Genomic DNA, 17,836 nt, shown 5'->3' with positions numbered 1-17,836 from the left:
AGAGGTTCTGGAGACAAGGGAACACAGCTCATCTGTCTGCTACGTCTTTTGTGAATGTGTGTAAAGTGTGTGTATATCAGTGTGTGGTAGAGTAATCTCTGACAGTCCAATAGAAAAAAAGAAAAAAAAAGAAAAACATAACAACTTAAAGGAAATCCCTACACTGCAGCCTGTAAATCTGAGAGCTGTCAGTCAGCATGAGTGGCAACCCCTTTCGCCCAGAGAAACAGCAATAAATTGGGTTTCCTGATAAGGCCTCAGCATCACCAGCACGTCTGACCAAAAAAAGAAAAAAAAAGAGCTGCTTTTCCGTAGGCCACTTGAGTGCTGTCAATCAACATGATTGGCATGCTCACATGTCGCCAGTGGTGAGAGCAATGAAGGGAAAAAATAGATTATGTACAGAAGAAGGAGCAGCAAGAGGAAAAGGGAGAGGGAGGAGAAAAGAGAGACAGCATTAAGCTTGGCTGGGAGAAAATGAATAAATATGATAAATATGATAATTGAAATGATGAGATTTTGGTACTTGGTATTGGATTCTGCGCTGCCCAAAGGGATTAGTTCCTCATTCACTGTCATTTTCTGCTTTTTCTGTCCCCTACATATAGCCACACACACACAAACCCACACAAACACACACACAGACAAATACTATATATATATATAAACAAAGAGATCTAATTCTACCATGTGGGATGTTATAAGACATGTATAAAACTTAGAGGCAGAAGGAAGTGTTAAACCTAAAAGTAGCCATCTAGAAACCCACAGGTAAAGTAAAAAAACAAACAAACAAACAAAAAAAAAACTGTACTAGTAACAGCGAGAGAACTTTATCCTGTGAAGACAGAAGATGTATGGCTCAGGGGAGATAGTAGCAACAGTAAATGATTACCTTTTTACAAACTGGGCCTTTGTAATAAAATGCGTAGGGGGGAGTATTATCAATTCAGCTGCCCGGTGAAGATAGCATTTCTGAAGCCACGGCGAGGCTGATCACTATCTAGAGAGGAACCTGAATCTGTATTCCTCACTGCGAGTGCAGGAGAGAGAGGGGTCTGAGACCTGTGGGTGTCTGTGGGAGAAAGTGTGTGCGTGTGTTTCACTGAGAGAGACATCCGTTAAGGCCTCTTATGCCTGCAGGCCCAGCCGTGACAGAACCAAGATGTATTTTGTTACACCCACAAACAAAAAGACATGCAAGTGTGTGTGTGTGTGTTAGTGTGTGTGTATGAACATAGATACACATACACATGAAATCTCTTATATGTGCAAACATACACACTTAGTCCTTAGGGCAAAGCACGATAAAATTGGAAATGAAGTTCTGTGTGGACTTGCATGTGTGTGTGTGTGTGTTCACCAAACTGACATTCTCTGTTAGATATCTGATACTGTAGAAAGACACTGACAGATGACACGCACACACATACTTTCTCAAACAACACACTTGTCTGATAGCAGTCAAACACAGTAGAAGACAACACAGAACAAACAACAGGCAGACTGGCAAACCGATAGAAAGACAGATAGCATGGCAGAGCTCCGCTGCTGGCCCAGAGTCACATCATTCACTCTCAATACACACAAGCACGTCACTGAAATAGTAAGACATCATAACACACAAAAACACACATGACACCGCAGAGACAGGCAGGAAGAGTGTGGTGGGTAAAAAATAGGGTAACAGTTATAAAGAGATATCAGTATAGCCTGGGGCCTTTACACAAACTGGGGGTATTTATATGAAATAAGGTGACCAATGATGTGATGTTCATCCATACCCGACGTGTTTGCATGATGTTATTAAAAATGCTCACCTCATTCCAACAAACTGAAATATTTCACCAATTGTAAGTGAATATTAAAAATAAAATTCTTAGCTAATAAATACATAATTTCACAGATGAAGGAAGATAGTTTTGCATGTTTCTTTTTTTTTTTTTTTTTTTTTTTTTTTTTTTACAAATCTATGTAATGTAATGCAATGCAATGTAAAAAAACTGTTCACAAAACAACAGTGGGGACAGATTGACTAGTGTGTCTTAAAGGGGCACGTCCGTTCAGTTGAGTGTGAAAACAATTGTAAAATGTCACTGGAGCTTTCAAACTCTGAGGAGGAAACCCTGCTGATGCCATCAGTATCATCAAATGACTGCAAATTCATAACAGACATAAAAAAAAGCCTTGTTGATAAACAGGGGGAATGAGAGATTTAAACACATAGGGGATGGCAGTGATAAGGTTTTGGAAATGTCTCCCATTGGACTTAAAGCTAGGACAAGACAAAATCAATGGGTTCTGCTATGGCCTGGCCCACCGTGTGCCTGCTCTGCTAAGCCATTCTACCATCTGCTAAACTCTGCCAGTCATTAGTCATAATCAAAATACAATAAATTAGAATGCTGCAAAACCTAATAATGAGGCAGTCATGGTTAAAATTCTCTGATTGCTTGGAAAGATGAGCCAGATCAGCACCTCTTCACCATAAGATAAATTTAGCAACATTTTTCGACTAGAAGAACACTATAAAAACTATGTTTTGTTGCTTTAAGACTTAGGGAGACTTGCAAAAGTAGCCCAAGACCTCCCTCTTTAACATTGTCTGAGTTTTTGTCTATTAATTTCTTTCTATGACGTCTGGCAAGTCTGTATTTATTCATGCTGCCTAATGTATAAAATAAAATATAGTATATTTATATTATAAATAAAGTCACTTAATTTAAGATGCTGCTTAGTTCCATTTAGGAAATATAAGATGCAGCTGTTTAAGCTTATTTCTTAATGATTATCTCACAATTGCCTCAACAAATATCCACATTTGTCTACAACCAAAACACATCCCAGCACATCTAAATCTACATCATTATTATCAAGAGTTAGCACACAGGAGATGAATATAAAGCCTGAACTGAGAGAAAGATCTAAGATCCCTGCAGCACCCACCTGCACAGTGGATCTCAGACCTGGTGTTGCAGGTTGCACTGTGAACAGGGAAGGCAGCCACAGCCTGACAAAACACTTGTGGTGGGCTAACACTGGCAATAGTTGGAGATTGAAGCTTGGGGGTCTCATCTAAAGCCACAGTGAAGGTGTAGGCAGAAGCTTGGAGTGGCATGTTCATCACCTTTAGTCTGTGTGCTTTGGAAAAATTCATATGTTGATTTATGATGCTGTCTCTTCATTTTTACACTGAGTAATCATGTATGCTTATGTTGGCAGCAGAGTTTTAGTATATATGTGCGATACACACACTTGGTGTCATTGATAAACAATCTAAGTTGAGTATCAAATGGCACTGAGAGCAGCAGACAGTAGCAGACATTGATCAATATCTTGTGGCTCCTTTAAGTACAAGTTTAGATAAAAAAAAAACAGATTCTGTTTAGTCTTTTTCCCAGGCAGTGGCCCTTGTACCCACCTTCCATGCATAGAGAACCCAGTCAAACTCTATTGTGTAATTTTGAAAAAGTGTATCTTTTGGATCCATATTTCAACAAAAATAAAGCACAGGTCTCTGCAGAAAAACAAAAGATTTCTCCTCTTTCCAGCCCCTTTATTTTCTTTTTTCCATTTTTTACAGGTGTCAGAGGAGATTTCATGGCTTGTGCATATGTGTGAATTTGCCACACCCCTTTTGAGTACTAATTTACTCTTTTAGGTTTAATCTCCGTGAGTGCCTTTCCTCGCCCTTTAATTAGGCTATGGGGAATCGACACCAACACTAAACACACACACTTAGGCTTCCAGACATGCACACAGGGTACTTCTTCCTGCCATACACACACACATACACACACACGTGCGTGCGTGAAAAACACACACAAATGCCGCAGAAACAGACCTAGACTTGAGACATGCTTTGCGAAGACAGTCCTCATGAGCCCTCTGTGGGCCTCTTTCACACTCTGGCTCTCCTCAACATCACCGGTCACCAAGACAGGACAGAGGGAAAAAAAGAGAGAGACCAAGGGAAGAGGAAAAAAGTGAGATATTGTGTAATTGTAAAAGGACAGAAAGAGGTGCTGGTCGTGAAGGCATTCATCTCTGAACTTTTCCATTTCAAATCTATTTGTCACGTTAAAGTCACATTAAGCCACATCAGGTTTTGGCAGACCCAAGTGGCAGCAGGAGATAGATGTTGGAATTTTTTAAAGTTTAAAGACTTTACTGCCCATAAATCTTCTAACATAATTTTGGTGACATGTGCACTGAATCCAAATAATATAGTGAAAAAAAGGTTTGCAACAGATTAGGCAGACAATCCTCTCACGTTAATGAGATGCTTGATTTTCACTCAATCAGTTTTAGCACTACGTTTACGGTCTATAAAATTTGCAACATTTCTTATTCCTAGACTTTTTGATGAGCTCTGTTGTAGTGCTATCAAGTATGTAAGATGAGTATCCTCACATGGACACGCTTTGGCCAGTAGTATATAACCACTGAAAAAAATATCAATCGTATATTAAAAAAACTCTCAATTGTCTCTTTACATTATTATCCTAATTAGGTTCCTCCACCCAAAAGTGTCTGTTGTACAAACTGGTAAAGTTTACATTAAAACTCCCTCCTCCCCTTTTCTTCTCCAAACTGAAACATTTAGCCAAACAAAACTAGGCACTAAAGAGGGAAATACAGTAGCAGCACTAGTGATAGTGGCTTGTTATGTAGGAAATAAGAGGGCACTTAATTGGGGTCTGATAGTCTAATAGGAAGCCCCTCTGATTACTAACTCTACACTTTGGCTTAAATTAGCCCGCTGATGAGCAGCCAGGGGATTCAATTATACTGGGGGAGAAATAAGGGGCCCTAATAGGCCACTGTATCAGGAAGCATGGGACTGGGCTGGGTTAAAGCGCTGGTAATTGGTTGTTTAGTTGGGAAAGTTGAGCCTGTTGGTAATTAGAGATGCCGCGACGTTTGGAAAGCCACCAAACATATGACACACAGAGGCTAAGGATGAAGGCGAGGGTCCTCAGCACAGTAAAAGGGGCAGAGGTTGTGGTGGAGTTCTCAGAAGTGCACTTAAGCCAATGAGGGTGCAGATCAGGGAAAACATGTTGATACAAGGAGCTGTGTTGACTTAGTAAAGGTCAAGATGGGGCAAGCAGGGCTGAAAGGGAAATTCAGAAGTCTAGCCTTGACTCACATCCTGGTCTCCATTACAATTCTGTTTCTCTTTTTATTTGGTGTGTACTTTTTTACTAAATTAAATACTTTTTTCTTTCTTTCTGTCATTATATTCATGTCACAGGCAGGTTAGCTGTTAGTTGCAGCAGGGTGTGTATAGTGTGTCTGAACTGGGAGAGGAGATGGACTGAATTATGGATGAAGCTTTATGAGAGCGAATGGCCTGTCTGGTGACATATTTACTGTCCTACACAGCAGAAGCAGCCCTGTCTGCAAACATCCCTAGCACATGTCACTCACAGGAGACATTTGTGTGTCTTCATTTTCAGTATACACTCCATATGAATTTGGAGTGTGATGCAATATTCATAACTTTGGCTCTGTGCACAACCACATGATCTAAAGTGCTTAAACAAGTCAGTTTCTTAACCTGAAATCAAGTGAGCAAACAATTTGCTTGCTTGAAGGTAAAATGCCCCAAGAACATACGTCTAAGGAATTTAGCTGCACTGGAGACCTGGCAGAGAGTCACCTGTTGTCATCTGGTCTGTAGGGGACCTAAATTCAGGGAGTCATTGACTGTGAAGGACTGGGAAATGTGTATTGCAACTTACAATTTTATTTTTGATCTTATTATTTTGTACAAAAAATTCTGAAACCCCTATTGGGATGTATGATTAAAAATTACAAAAGTGATTTATAAAGGGTTTGTGAAGTACTTCTCATTAAACAATTATTTATATAAAGCAGTCTACACTTGAAGCACACAGTGATAGTTGCATTTTAAAAATCTGTGGTGTGCAAAAAAAAAAAAAAAAAAACCTCATGTCAACATTTAAATACTTATGTACCTAACTGTTTTTGTGTCTGCCAATGCTCTGTGTGTTTATATAAAAGCATACACAAGCAAGAATTTGTACTTAAATCTTTGGACTGACATAAAAGTAGGTAAGCGTTTCAAGTATACAGACACTAGAATGCAAAGTATTCAAAGATATGATTCGTAGATTCACACCTGGGAATTGGTATAGTGCATCCAAACAAAAAACTGGCGCCATAGTCTTCCAGGAAAAGTTGTTTTCCTTTTATTACTGCTTAAAGCAAATCGGCAAGAACACTTTTTATAATTTCATCTGCAAAATTGGCTGTGAAACACTCTACCACTGTTCTTCATTGTGAAGTACTGAACACCCAATCTTCTATATTCCAAACACCGAATTCAGAATGCAGCATTAGATCACAATCCTGCTGTATGTAAACTTAATAATATAACCGTCCCACTGCACCACTGGGGAGGAGTATCAAGTGCCATCAATCTGCCTCAAATTTCTGACAGTGACAGAACCTGTCTAGAGGCTGAGGCAGAGGGAGAGGCTGACCCTGTGTGACAATAACAATACAATTCCAGTCATAATGTAACAAGTAGAAATCTGTCTGTGATGGCCTAAAGGTGGTAAAAACATAATGAAGACATCACTTTCCTCTTGGAGTAGCTTGAGCTGCTTCTACGTGTCCGTGCTGATTGGACGGAACTTGTCAGTCAAGGCTCTGAATGATCAGTAAACGGCTGAGGGGAGTCTTGGATTGGTGCCAGAAAGACAGCTATGGAAGAAGAGTATGAAACAAAAGCCTGTTTGTTGTGGCTGATGTGTGATAAATGCATCCAGTTGGGGGAGTTTTCATGCTCATTGGAGCAGGTCATTATGCAGGAATTGCTGCTTGTTCGGCCCAGACCAGCACTGTATTGATTTAGGGAGACACGTGTTTTTCCCTAGCCTAGCTAACCCCCCAAACATATGTGTGCCCACACGTACGCGCGCGCGCGCGCGCACACACACACACACACACACACACACACACACACAGCCACACACACACCAGAAGTCACGTTAACCAAATATTTTCCGTAATTGGCCAATTTATTTTTTTATTTTTTTACAGTGACGGAAAAATCTGAGGGGCTGTCCTTCATCGTGGCACATTAGAAAACTGAAGTCGATTGACTGTAACTGTAACAACAACAAGTAATTCAAATCCCTGTGGAGTTTGAAGCGATCGTGGCTATTAATTACCTTTGTCTGTCATTCCTTTGAGGCCACCTTCATAACCTGTTCTCTGTTTGGCTTTAGCCCTGGTAAAATGTTAAGCACCATTGTAAGTTCTATGGCACGATATGCAGGCAGAGGTTTTATTAATTTTGTACATAACATTTTTGGGGGAAGAAAAAAGGTTCCCTTTGGTGCTTGTAGATATCATCACTGACATCAACATCTTGCTACCTAGGTGCTAAGAGTGCTTTGAGAAGCCACAGGCTGAAGGGTAAATAGGACATACTGTACTCTCAGGGGTTAGTTCAGCACAATAAATATCTCTCTAAATTGTAAGTTTCAGCAAAAACTAAAAGTCAAAAAGTCAAAAGTCAATATTGTTTCTCCAAGTTAAGTATTAGGCCAAGGTTCTAAATCTGCAGTAGTCAGAATACTGCAAACTCATTAATCTTTCATCCATGTACACTAAAAATGACAAAACTAACCTAGGGCAGCAACGAGGTCTGGGCTCGGTGACAACGAAGCGGGTGACATTTTTTTTCCTTCTCCAAGTCTCTATTAAAAAACCCTGCTGAAATAAATGCAATTAAATCAATTAAATGTGTGTTATAACATTTAAACAGCCAAATTGAAATAACAGATAGTAATATATTATAGTGGAATTTTTATGACTGTGTATGTCAAAATGATAAACAGTGGGGAAGTCTAAAGCAACGTCTGACACACAAACACACACAATCCTTGTTGCATGTGTCCTGTGACCAGCTACTTCTCAACTGTAATATCTCAGAAAAGCCTACATGTAGAGTGTGTGGATGTAAAGTAGCAGGTTTAAAACTTGGGCAACATAAATGAGAGGCATTTAGTGTGGGATGAAGTGGTAGAGTAGGAATACAGAGTTGTTAGTTCAGATCTATCCACTTGAGTCCCCAAAGTGAGCTATTAAAGAGCAGATGATGGGTGAAAGTTGTTTCTACATGAGGAAATTGTTCAGTTAACACCCCAACACTTGCATCAAGTAATTCAAGTCTATTTGTGTAGGCTCGTGTGAAGTGTATGCAGGAAAATTTGACACAATGGGTCCCAAGAAAAAATTGACCAGGAAACATACTGTACTGTGAGTTTTAAATAGACGATTAATATATGTATGCACATACACACAAACACACGTACTGACTATGCACACAGACAAAAAAAAGATTAGAAAAAAAACATGCTTTTGTGCAGGATGCTCTGATAGTTTTAACTAAATCTAGTACAGCTGAGCTCCGTTCGTCATAATTTGCTTTTGTCTTTGATGGTAGCCATCTGATTTTAAATTGTACAGAAAAAAAGTATTGTTTCATTAATGCCCATCACATGAATGCAACATAAGGAAGATGACACAAAGACTACGTTCATCACTAACGCTGGCGACGTGATGTCCTATAGGTGTTTTTTTAAGAACTGTGATGCATTGTTTTTCACATATTTTCCCACATAGAAACATGTCACATATAACACATTGTTATTAGAAACAGATGTTGATTTTATCGCTGATGTCTGTGGCTTCTCTCACAATGTCGACACAGTGTCATATGGGCTGGGATACCAGGACATATTTGCATGACATACACACCTGTCCTCTACAATCCAACATGCCACTGTAACACAATACGCAAGCAAAACTCAGGAGAGTAATGTTTCATTACCTGATGAACAGAAGGTGAAAACGAGGAAGGGGAACCGGGGACGAACATAGATGCATAACTTAAGTAAAAGCCATCAAAAGCCATATTTGTTTACAGATTTGTTTAATAAAGAAAAATATATGCAAACAAATGAATTTGCCTGTGGTTGTAACTGTGTATTAAGATCATCACTTACAAGGCCAGGTCTCCTCTAGCCCTCTACAGTATCCATCGATCATACATTATTAAGGAAAATAGAATCTGCATAAAGCAGCAACAATGCCTTGAAGAAGTTTATTTATTTATTTGTTTTATCTTTTTAGGCACTCAGCATATCCAAATACTCAGTTGCTGTTAGCTAATTACAAAGCATTTGATCTCTGTGCCCCCAGGATGTGCAATTATAACCTTGGTTGAAAATTAGGGAAATATTTCACAATTAAAAATAGTGGAATGAAGATGCTCTGACAAAGCTAATGGCGACATCTCACCTGTGTGTGTGTGTGTGTGTGTGTGTGTGTGTGTGTTGTATCATAGCTTTTGTTACTAAACAGGACAGGAGGCTGATTAACAAAGTCATTGCCCTGTAACAACAGCTGACCTCGCTGGAAGGAGGAAATACTGTATACTATTTCCTAAAGCTGCACCAGTCATCGCATACTTTCAGGACTTTAACTAGAAAGAAAGTTCTAGATGGGGGTAATTTAGCAAAGTAGCTGCACTATGAGGTACCTGTAGCTCGTTGTGCTGCAGTGCTATCTCTGCTGAGATCACACAGGCACTGCCACTTCTATCTGCCATATCTCTATGCACATCGCACAAGGAAGACAATTGCCATTACCATTTTATTAAAATGTGTCCTATCAGCAATATTTTCCCATCGCGTATCTAACCTACATTCTTTTTCCTACTTTTCCCTCCTGAAATTCTAATCATCATTCCCCTCCATCACTTGCAGGGTCTAATTCCCTCTCTTCCTTCGTTTGCAAAGGACCTCTGCTTTCATCCTTGAGAAGGGCTTTAATTCGAAGTGCGATGCTGAATAAAGAAGAGAAGAGATAGTGGGAGAGAGAGAGAGTGATATGGAAAGATGCAGCAGCAGTGGAGATGTCCGGGTGTCAATCAATCTGGTGCAAGGGGCTGTGAGGGCCCATGACTAGGGTGCGTTTGATCTGTGTCTTTCAAAGGGGGAACAGTGGGAAGGGCAATCACAAACGATTTGCCTCTCGCTGCTGGCCCTGGTGCCACTCTGACAGAGAGCAATCACAAGCAGGTTAATTCAACATCTTCCTTCTTAATCTTTTTTTCCCCTGTCTCTCTCTTTTGGTCTTGTTCTGTCTACTTAGATGAAACACTGCTCTTTCCTCTAACACCCCTACCTCTCTTTTCCCTCTTTTGAAATAGGGTGAGATCACAAGTGTACTTTTAATGTCTTTTCCAATCATATATATTTTGATTGCATTGGGTTTAAACGGGTAAAGAGTTGTTGGTTATCTGCAGTGTTGCTATCACACTGTAGTGCATCAGTGAAAGCAAAACGGAAGTATTTTCTCAGTGGAAATTGGTTTCTTCTAGGCCAACAAGCTCCTCTAGCTACATTTTTTGGATCATTTCTTTTTCTGTCATTCTATTGGTTCATATCTGTGGTGTGGTGTGAGTAGAATGGGAATTACAGCATCAAGATGACATGTTGAAGACATGCTGATTAACTTAACCCTCTGAAAGAGGAGGATATGTTTCTTCCAGATGACTGAAAGATGACGCACATTCCAGACAAGGTCTGATCTTCGCTCTTAACACTGAAATCTGAAGACCACAGTATACGGTGCCATGCCACAGAACTGACTTGGACACAAAAAGAGAAGTTTCCCTTATGGTTTAACTGTTGTGTTCTCATATGGCCTAACAGATCAAACTTGTGGGAAATAAAATTAAACTGAGTCTTATACACCCAAGGTCAGCCATGCATAAGGACAGACAGAGGTGAGGGAAATTCTGGGGTTAAAGGGTAAGAAGAGGCATAAAGGTTTGCTTTGGTTAAAGGTGAGAGGGTATGGAGAATATGAAGGTAAAGGGTTGTACATGAAGGTTAAGAGGTGGAAATAAATAGGATTAAAGACAGAAGTTCATCCCCGAATTTACAGAAATTATACTGTACCCAGAGAACGTCTGTTTGAGAAATCCAAAGAAATTAACTTTTCAGAGTCAGCACAAAGACTCAACTTAAGTCAATTCGGTTTCAATAGGAAATAAGCTACAGGCTGCCAGAATGCAGCCATTTTTTTAGTAACGTTCCTGCCTGGCCTCTTTCCCATGGTGCTCCTTACCAACTCCATTTCTTTTATGTAAGGTCAGAGGGATAACAGGATAAAGGGTGTCCTTTCTGCTCCCCTGAAGGACAAGCACTCTGCCGATTGGATTTGGAGGCCTTCAAGGACAAAGAAACAACACCGGGACACAAAGGAAGCAGTAGAAGAGGAACAAGATTTCATCTGTCACAGTGGCCTGAGTGATTGGCAGGGATTGCCAGACCAGCAGTCTTTGAGTGCTGTCTCTTTGTTGCTAGGTGCACTGCATCAGCATTGAAAAGCAAGAGTCGATCTCCTGACAAAAACACACCCAATGGTTCTGGAACATCTGACCTGGTGGATATTAAAGCCTGGACAGGGTTGTAAGGGCAGCTAAGTGGTTTAATTCAGTGGAATGATCTCAGATGTTTATTTGTCTGATGATATTCACTGGATGTAAGTAGATGTTTGTTTGCAAACTGCAAAACTAAAGCAACAGACACTGACTGATGGCTGTTGTAAACTGCAAAACTAAAGCAACAGACACTGACTGATGGCTGTCGGTCTCCTTGTTGTGTCCTGGCCCTCTCAGAGATATTTGGATCCTACAGCTCCTAATTAACTAACCTAAGTTAGTAACCTAAGTTAAGTTCACCCTAATATCACTTTGACATGTTTAGGGTTTTTTGTCAAAAAATAAAGATCCTTCCAGATCCTTCCAACTGCTTTTATAAGGTGAATTCTCCACAAAACTAGGTAACTAACTATGCTGTGTGCCATTGTTGGAGTCCCCCTTTAACTCATGGATGAGCCAGTGGAGCTGTGCAGCTGCCAGTACAACAGAACAGTGGTAGTATTGGCAAGAGATTGCTGGAAATAGGCAGGGGCGTCAAACAACCCTTAAACACCGAAGTGTTGGGGATGTCTCTAAGTCACTGTCAATTTTAAATATAGTCCTACTCTAAAGCTGGAAACACTCCTGAAGAATAGCAAAGACTGTCAAAGTCTGGAGAGTTCATACATAAAGATATTTCTACCAAATATCACAGATTTCTAGTCTGGAAGTAGCACACATATGACAACTGAGTAAACACCTTATGACTGGTTGGTAATGCCTGGACGTTCTGGATCTGGAGCAGGTAATTCTTGCGTGCTCTTGTGCCACAACAAATATGACAAATATGACAATTTGTGTAAAACAAAAAAAACAAAGACGAAAAAAAAGCAGCAAAATCATGGATGTGCGCAAGGACAACGCCGAGTATAGAGCCTACAGAGGAAAATGAAGGTATGATAACTTTATAAAACAATGCTACTTTCAGGTAAAGCTCCAGCTACTGTAGGTCTCCCTCCTTTGTGATCTCATCAGTCATCGATACTGGTTGATTAAAAATCTTTGTAAGAAAGACTGATAGAGACTGAGTCTTAAGATTAAACATATTAGGATCTTTACACAGCACACACTTAACAATTTTCTCTGTCAACTGTCAGTGCCAACCGAGCCAGACTGGCAGTGACCAGGAGCGACTAGGTCAGACCAGTCATCAAAGATAATGGCAGGGCAGCTGTCACAGTGAACACCGTTCAGTTGAATTCTGGATCATCACTTTATTTATTAATTTTTGCTTTGCTTTTTCTTCATACAGAGCTTACTCAAGAGCACATTACCTGCATGTAGGTAGGCGAGGTCAGGGTTCTCAATATCAGAGTGATTTTCTTTCAAGTGGTTGCGGAACTCCATGGGAGAGTTGGTGGCATAGTGACATTTGGGACAGTTGTACATCTTCACGCCCTCGTGTTTTCCTGTATGGAGAATGTGCTTTCGGATGTTCTCAGCACAGTTGGATCTAAGAGATACAAATAGAGATACAATGCCTCATTATTTTTTTTTCAAAGATATAAAAAGCAAAGATCAAAATATGAAAGTTATTGGGGGAAAAAACACAGGACAAATGCCTGGCAATGTTCCTTAGAAAGGATCACTGTACTAACATTTATTTATTTAATTATTTTGTTGCAGTGGTGACACACACCTATGCACACCGACACAACAGATTTTTAAAGTATTCACTGCCCAAATATGCCTCTTTGAATCATGCTCGTGTTGAACAAATGACTGCGTTGATAAAAACAATATTTACATGCTGCAAATTATTTGATATTGTGGCATGTTCTTACATATGTGTTAGGTGTTTTCTTTTCCTGCTGTTCAGTTTAGAGTGTAAAGTTGCTGGGAGCAGTGGGTAATTTCTCCTGTGAGGCTGCAAATTCATCTAGAGGCTGCTACTACTACTATTACTACTACTGAATATGTTAGAGACTGAAGCCTGAAGTTATGCAGTATGTATCTCTCGCTATCTGTACGAAAGGAATAGAATAGAGGTGTATAGTGTGTATGTGTGTTTGTGGGGCTTTGGGCTGGTCAGATAGGGCCGGCCAAGCAGTGAGCCAATGCAGTGTGTAGGATGTAATGATGTCAGCTCAGAGAGTCAAACACAACACTCCACTGATTAATGATCCTGCCTGACCTGCTCCCAGGCTCTAAACCTGCCCATGGACACACACAAACACACATGTTAGTGAAGCCCTAAATGGAGCGGAACAATCAAACATGCACATAAATACATAGATATGAAGAAACCCAAATTTATGACATAACAAAACAATAATAATTATAAATCGCTAATATGAAAGCATATGTCACACAGACATGAATCCAATAAAAACACACACTTACATGTGCACAAAAACGTACACATAATGCATCATGCAAGCAAGCATGTGCAGCATCGAACTCAGTTTCGTACACACACATAAACACACACCCTCATGAGTTGATGGATGGGGCACTCGTGCTCAGTTTGGACCTGACATTCTCGGACAGCATAATACGCAATTACTCTCCCTTATCACCTTGGCCGGAACAATAAAGCCTCACAGTGCCATAGCTCACACCAGCCAAAGAGAGAATTTGTTTTCACTTTTGCAGAGACACCTCTCTTCATCATAGGGCCATAGTCCGGCCCGCCTCTACTTGGGCCTAATAAAAAAAAAAACCAGAGGGGGCCTTTGCTGGGTTCTCTTCATGCTGCATGAAATACATAAGGACACACCAGAGGTTAACAATGAGGGGTCTTCTTCACAAATCTGAACAGTAACTTACAATGCCACGGCCTCATCAAAAGACTAAGTAACACTCTATAAAAGTAGTAATCCACAGCATTTTCCATTACCAAAATACAAGTGGAGGGAAATGAACTTATTTTGGGGTGAGGTCATTTTTTCTTATGTGACATAATACAACGCTTAGGATTCCTGGAGTATTTGAAATTAGAAGAAAATTATGAAAGTATCGAACACAAGTACTGATAGTCACAAGTAAACAAATGGTGCAGCACTGACTAAATATAAAACTTTTAAATAAGGTAGCAAACATTATAAACTTTACTATGGCCTGATTTTATAACCATAAAATTCAGATCTTATAATTGTATTAATGTTCCGAGCATAGTTTGAATTATCTAAAAGCATTGGAGTAGATATGTACACTGTATAACTTTTAATGTTTAGACATAGTTGTCAGTCACTTTTTCAGCAAATAGACACACGTTGTTGAGATTATGTTGTTATTAGCCATCACTAGCAAAACAATAACAGGTTCATAGACAAATCACGGCCACATCTGTTGACTGTTCTTCTGCATAATGAAAAAGTGTGAGACAAAAATTTTAACTGTCACATGCTGATGAATTAAGGCAAATCATCGCTCTAAAAATGCATTAAATACTGAAAGTGAACTGATTTCTTATTCGAAAGCAGGAGCATAAATAGATAAAATTTGAAGCTGAGCTAAAAGGTTCCAAAGTGAGCATTCGGGTGGATTCCTAGGGGGCCATGCTATCTCTCAGATATGGTAATGGTGTAATTGTCATATTAAAACAACACAACGTTCGTTTAGGAGTCAGCAGGTGTCACAGTTAGTGAAAGCCCACACCAGCCCTCCTACTATACACCGTATTAATTAGTCCAACACTCTTTCAACTTCCCCCCCATCCAATGCACTCACCCTGGGAATCAGCCATACTGATTCTCAATAGATACATCATCCCTTCTCTGCCTCGCTCTGCCTCTCCCTCTCTTCCCTTTATTTTAGCCATTTCCATATTCCTCCTCCCAACAAGTGTATGGTAATGGGAGAGGTGTAATTGAGAGGCGCTTCGTTAGAGGAGATTTAAATGTGTTTCTTTGTGTGTGTTAAAAGTTGAGAGGGGGCTGTATTTGGATCATCTGTGCTATTTGAATCTTATTCTGCCAAGAAGGCCCAGTTATCATCATTACTGCTTCCCCCTCTTTTCTCATCTCTCTCTTCACTTTACAAGGTCACAAACCTTCCTGGCATTGACAGTAAGTGTGTCAGGCTCAAAGCCACCATCGCTTCGAACTGAAACAGTATTTTAACAGGTAGATTGAAATATGAATGCTGCGGCATTCAATAAACAATAATAGACCCAAAAGCCTGGTAACATGGCAGGAGCCAGAGGCTACATATCAATTAGACCATTTAAGACGCCACTGTGACTTTAATGAGGAAAAAAAAAAACTGCTCATTGTGAACAATAGAAGTGATTCCTTGAACACTGAAATACAGAAGTTTTGCAGCTTGCATAAATAGCAAGAGAACAGTCAAATAGACGGCATTAATTGACAGCCCAGGACTCCCAGTGCAATATCATTAGAATATTTTTACCACTATTCCCCAACTATAATTATCCCCCTCTATTATCTATCTCTGTCTGAATAGGGGATGAGTGGCATTTGATAGATCATTCACTCCCCGTTCATTAACATACATTTGAGAAGCTGCCTTGATGGAGATAACACCATATCAAGTGGAGATGTCACCCATAACATTTAATACCAAAATTTTAATAGCGCATAGATGCATCCCCTTAAAACAGTCATAAACATTTGTATAAGCAAAAACTGTCAATCACACAACCCAACCACATCCTTTGTCTCCTAAATATTTCTTTACAGCTGTATCATACTTATTTTATGAGCCCTGCTTACATTGAAGGTCAACCATGCTAACTCATAGAGAAACTTCCATATCATGGTCAGGTCCTTAGAGACACAGAGTTTCAAACGTGAATTCAGACTGTAAAAGCAAGGACAAAGCAAGGCCCCCCACAGCTGTCTGAGGTCCCCATGTTTAATTCCTTATCCTTACATTAGTAAGCTAGCAGGGCGTTTCCCCAGTCTGCCTCCTCCTCCCACCTTGCTCCCACTTCACCACCCCTCTGGACCCCTCACAACCCCTGGGGCCACCAACATGTTAATTGAGATTCTAATTTACTGTTTCATTTGCCACTATCTGTGATGATCATTAAGTATTAGTGCAGGAACAATAGGCCCAGAAACATCTGGCTTGTTCTACAGTATCTTCAGTATCTTTTCTCATACCACTGTAACTGATTAACTATTGTTATACATTTTCAATACTTAAACCCTGTTTATTGATACATGCAGAGTGGACTCCCCAAACATAGGACACAGTCTGCACCATCCTATAATCTTGCATTTCTTGCCATGTTTCCAAGGTGTTGTGTTGTAAAAATTTAAATCTGGGCAAAACAAAAAAATAATGCACTAAGATCAGTGCTAATGTAAAAAAGTAATTTGAGATAAGGCGTTAAGAACTACAGCAAAAGCTTGGACTGACTGGTCATTAGTTTAACTGACCTTTAATCAAATGATTAAATATTTAATTTAATCTGATAATGGCACTGGTAGAAAGTCATTTTAGAGTCTGTCACAAATGTTATACAATTTGTCCTGAATGTATGTGTCCAATTCAATGAAAATCTATTAAATACTGGACATTGTCAACTAACTGTAAACTGTAAACAGACAAAAGTTACATGTTAATTAGATGTAAGTAAGAATGTTTGATTAGCTGGTGGTACTAAAAGAAAGTGGTATAGGATCATCAAACTCATTGCAGATCAACTTAAGGCACCATGAATGGCTATAAAATATCATGGAAATCTACCTAAATGGTGGACAAAGAAGGTGAACAGACAGAGATCAATGGTATTAATTTATACAAATGGCAACCATACAAATCTGTTAACTGAACTTCATACAGCAATTTCACAATGATAAATGAAACCTATAATTATTTAAGACATAAAAGCATTCCAAGGTATTGTATATGCAAATATTAATTTGCATCAGATGAAACAGTTGAAAACTCCTAAACTTGTCAATCCTTAATGATAAAGATAAATATGATAAATAATGATAACTTTAAGCACGAGGTGAGATGATCTTTGGTAATTGTAAAAATATATCCTGAGTACAATTATTATTTCTCAGCATTTCAGTTTTCCACTGCATACATAAGACAGATGAAATGAGTTCAGCGCTTCACTGCAGCAGAGCAGGTGTAGCAAGCTGCCGAAATGATTTTGTCACAGAGGGGGAAAAACGAATGAAGAGTACATCTAAAACCAATGATGGGTCTGAGATCATTCCCTTTCACGTTCTTATGCCACAACCTGACGAGGAAGCACAGGATGAGAGAAAGACACAGAGAGAAACAAAGGGAGGAAGAGAAAGAGAGAGAAAGCGATGGAGATGTGCAACGCCAGCCAAAACTTTTTCAATTTCACCGACAATTTCCTGTGTAATTACT

The 17,836-nt window shown here is 39.6% G+C and overlaps 1 protein-coding gene across 3 annotated transcripts in view; it reads right to left on the bottom strand.

Annotated features, from left to right (window-relative positions):
• znf407 (zinc finger protein 407) overlaps positions 1 to 17,836 on the bottom strand; it is a 135,043-nt gene that overhangs the window by 29,342 nt on the left and 87,865 nt on the right. For 2 of the 3 annotated variants that reach the window (XM_067510540.1, XM_067510541.1), the window contains exon 9: positions 12,808 to 12,986. In XM_067510540.1, the coding sequence (XP_067366641.1) occupies positions 12,808 to 12,986 (179 nt within the window). Of the gene's footprint in view, positions 1 to 3,844; positions 6,736 to 12,807; positions 12,987 to 17,836 lie in introns of all 3 variants that reach the window. The other variant, XR_010914849.1, reaches the window with a different exon arrangement.

The sequence above is a fragment of the Channa argus genome, chromosome 7 (assembly GCF_033026475.1).
Source record: "Channa argus isolate prfri chromosome 7, Channa argus male v1.0, whole genome shotgun sequence".
Classification (NCBI taxonomy): domain Eukaryota; kingdom Metazoa; phylum Chordata; class Actinopteri; order Anabantiformes; family Channidae; genus Channa; species Channa argus.
This window is presented reverse-complemented; position numbering and strand designations above follow the sequence as displayed.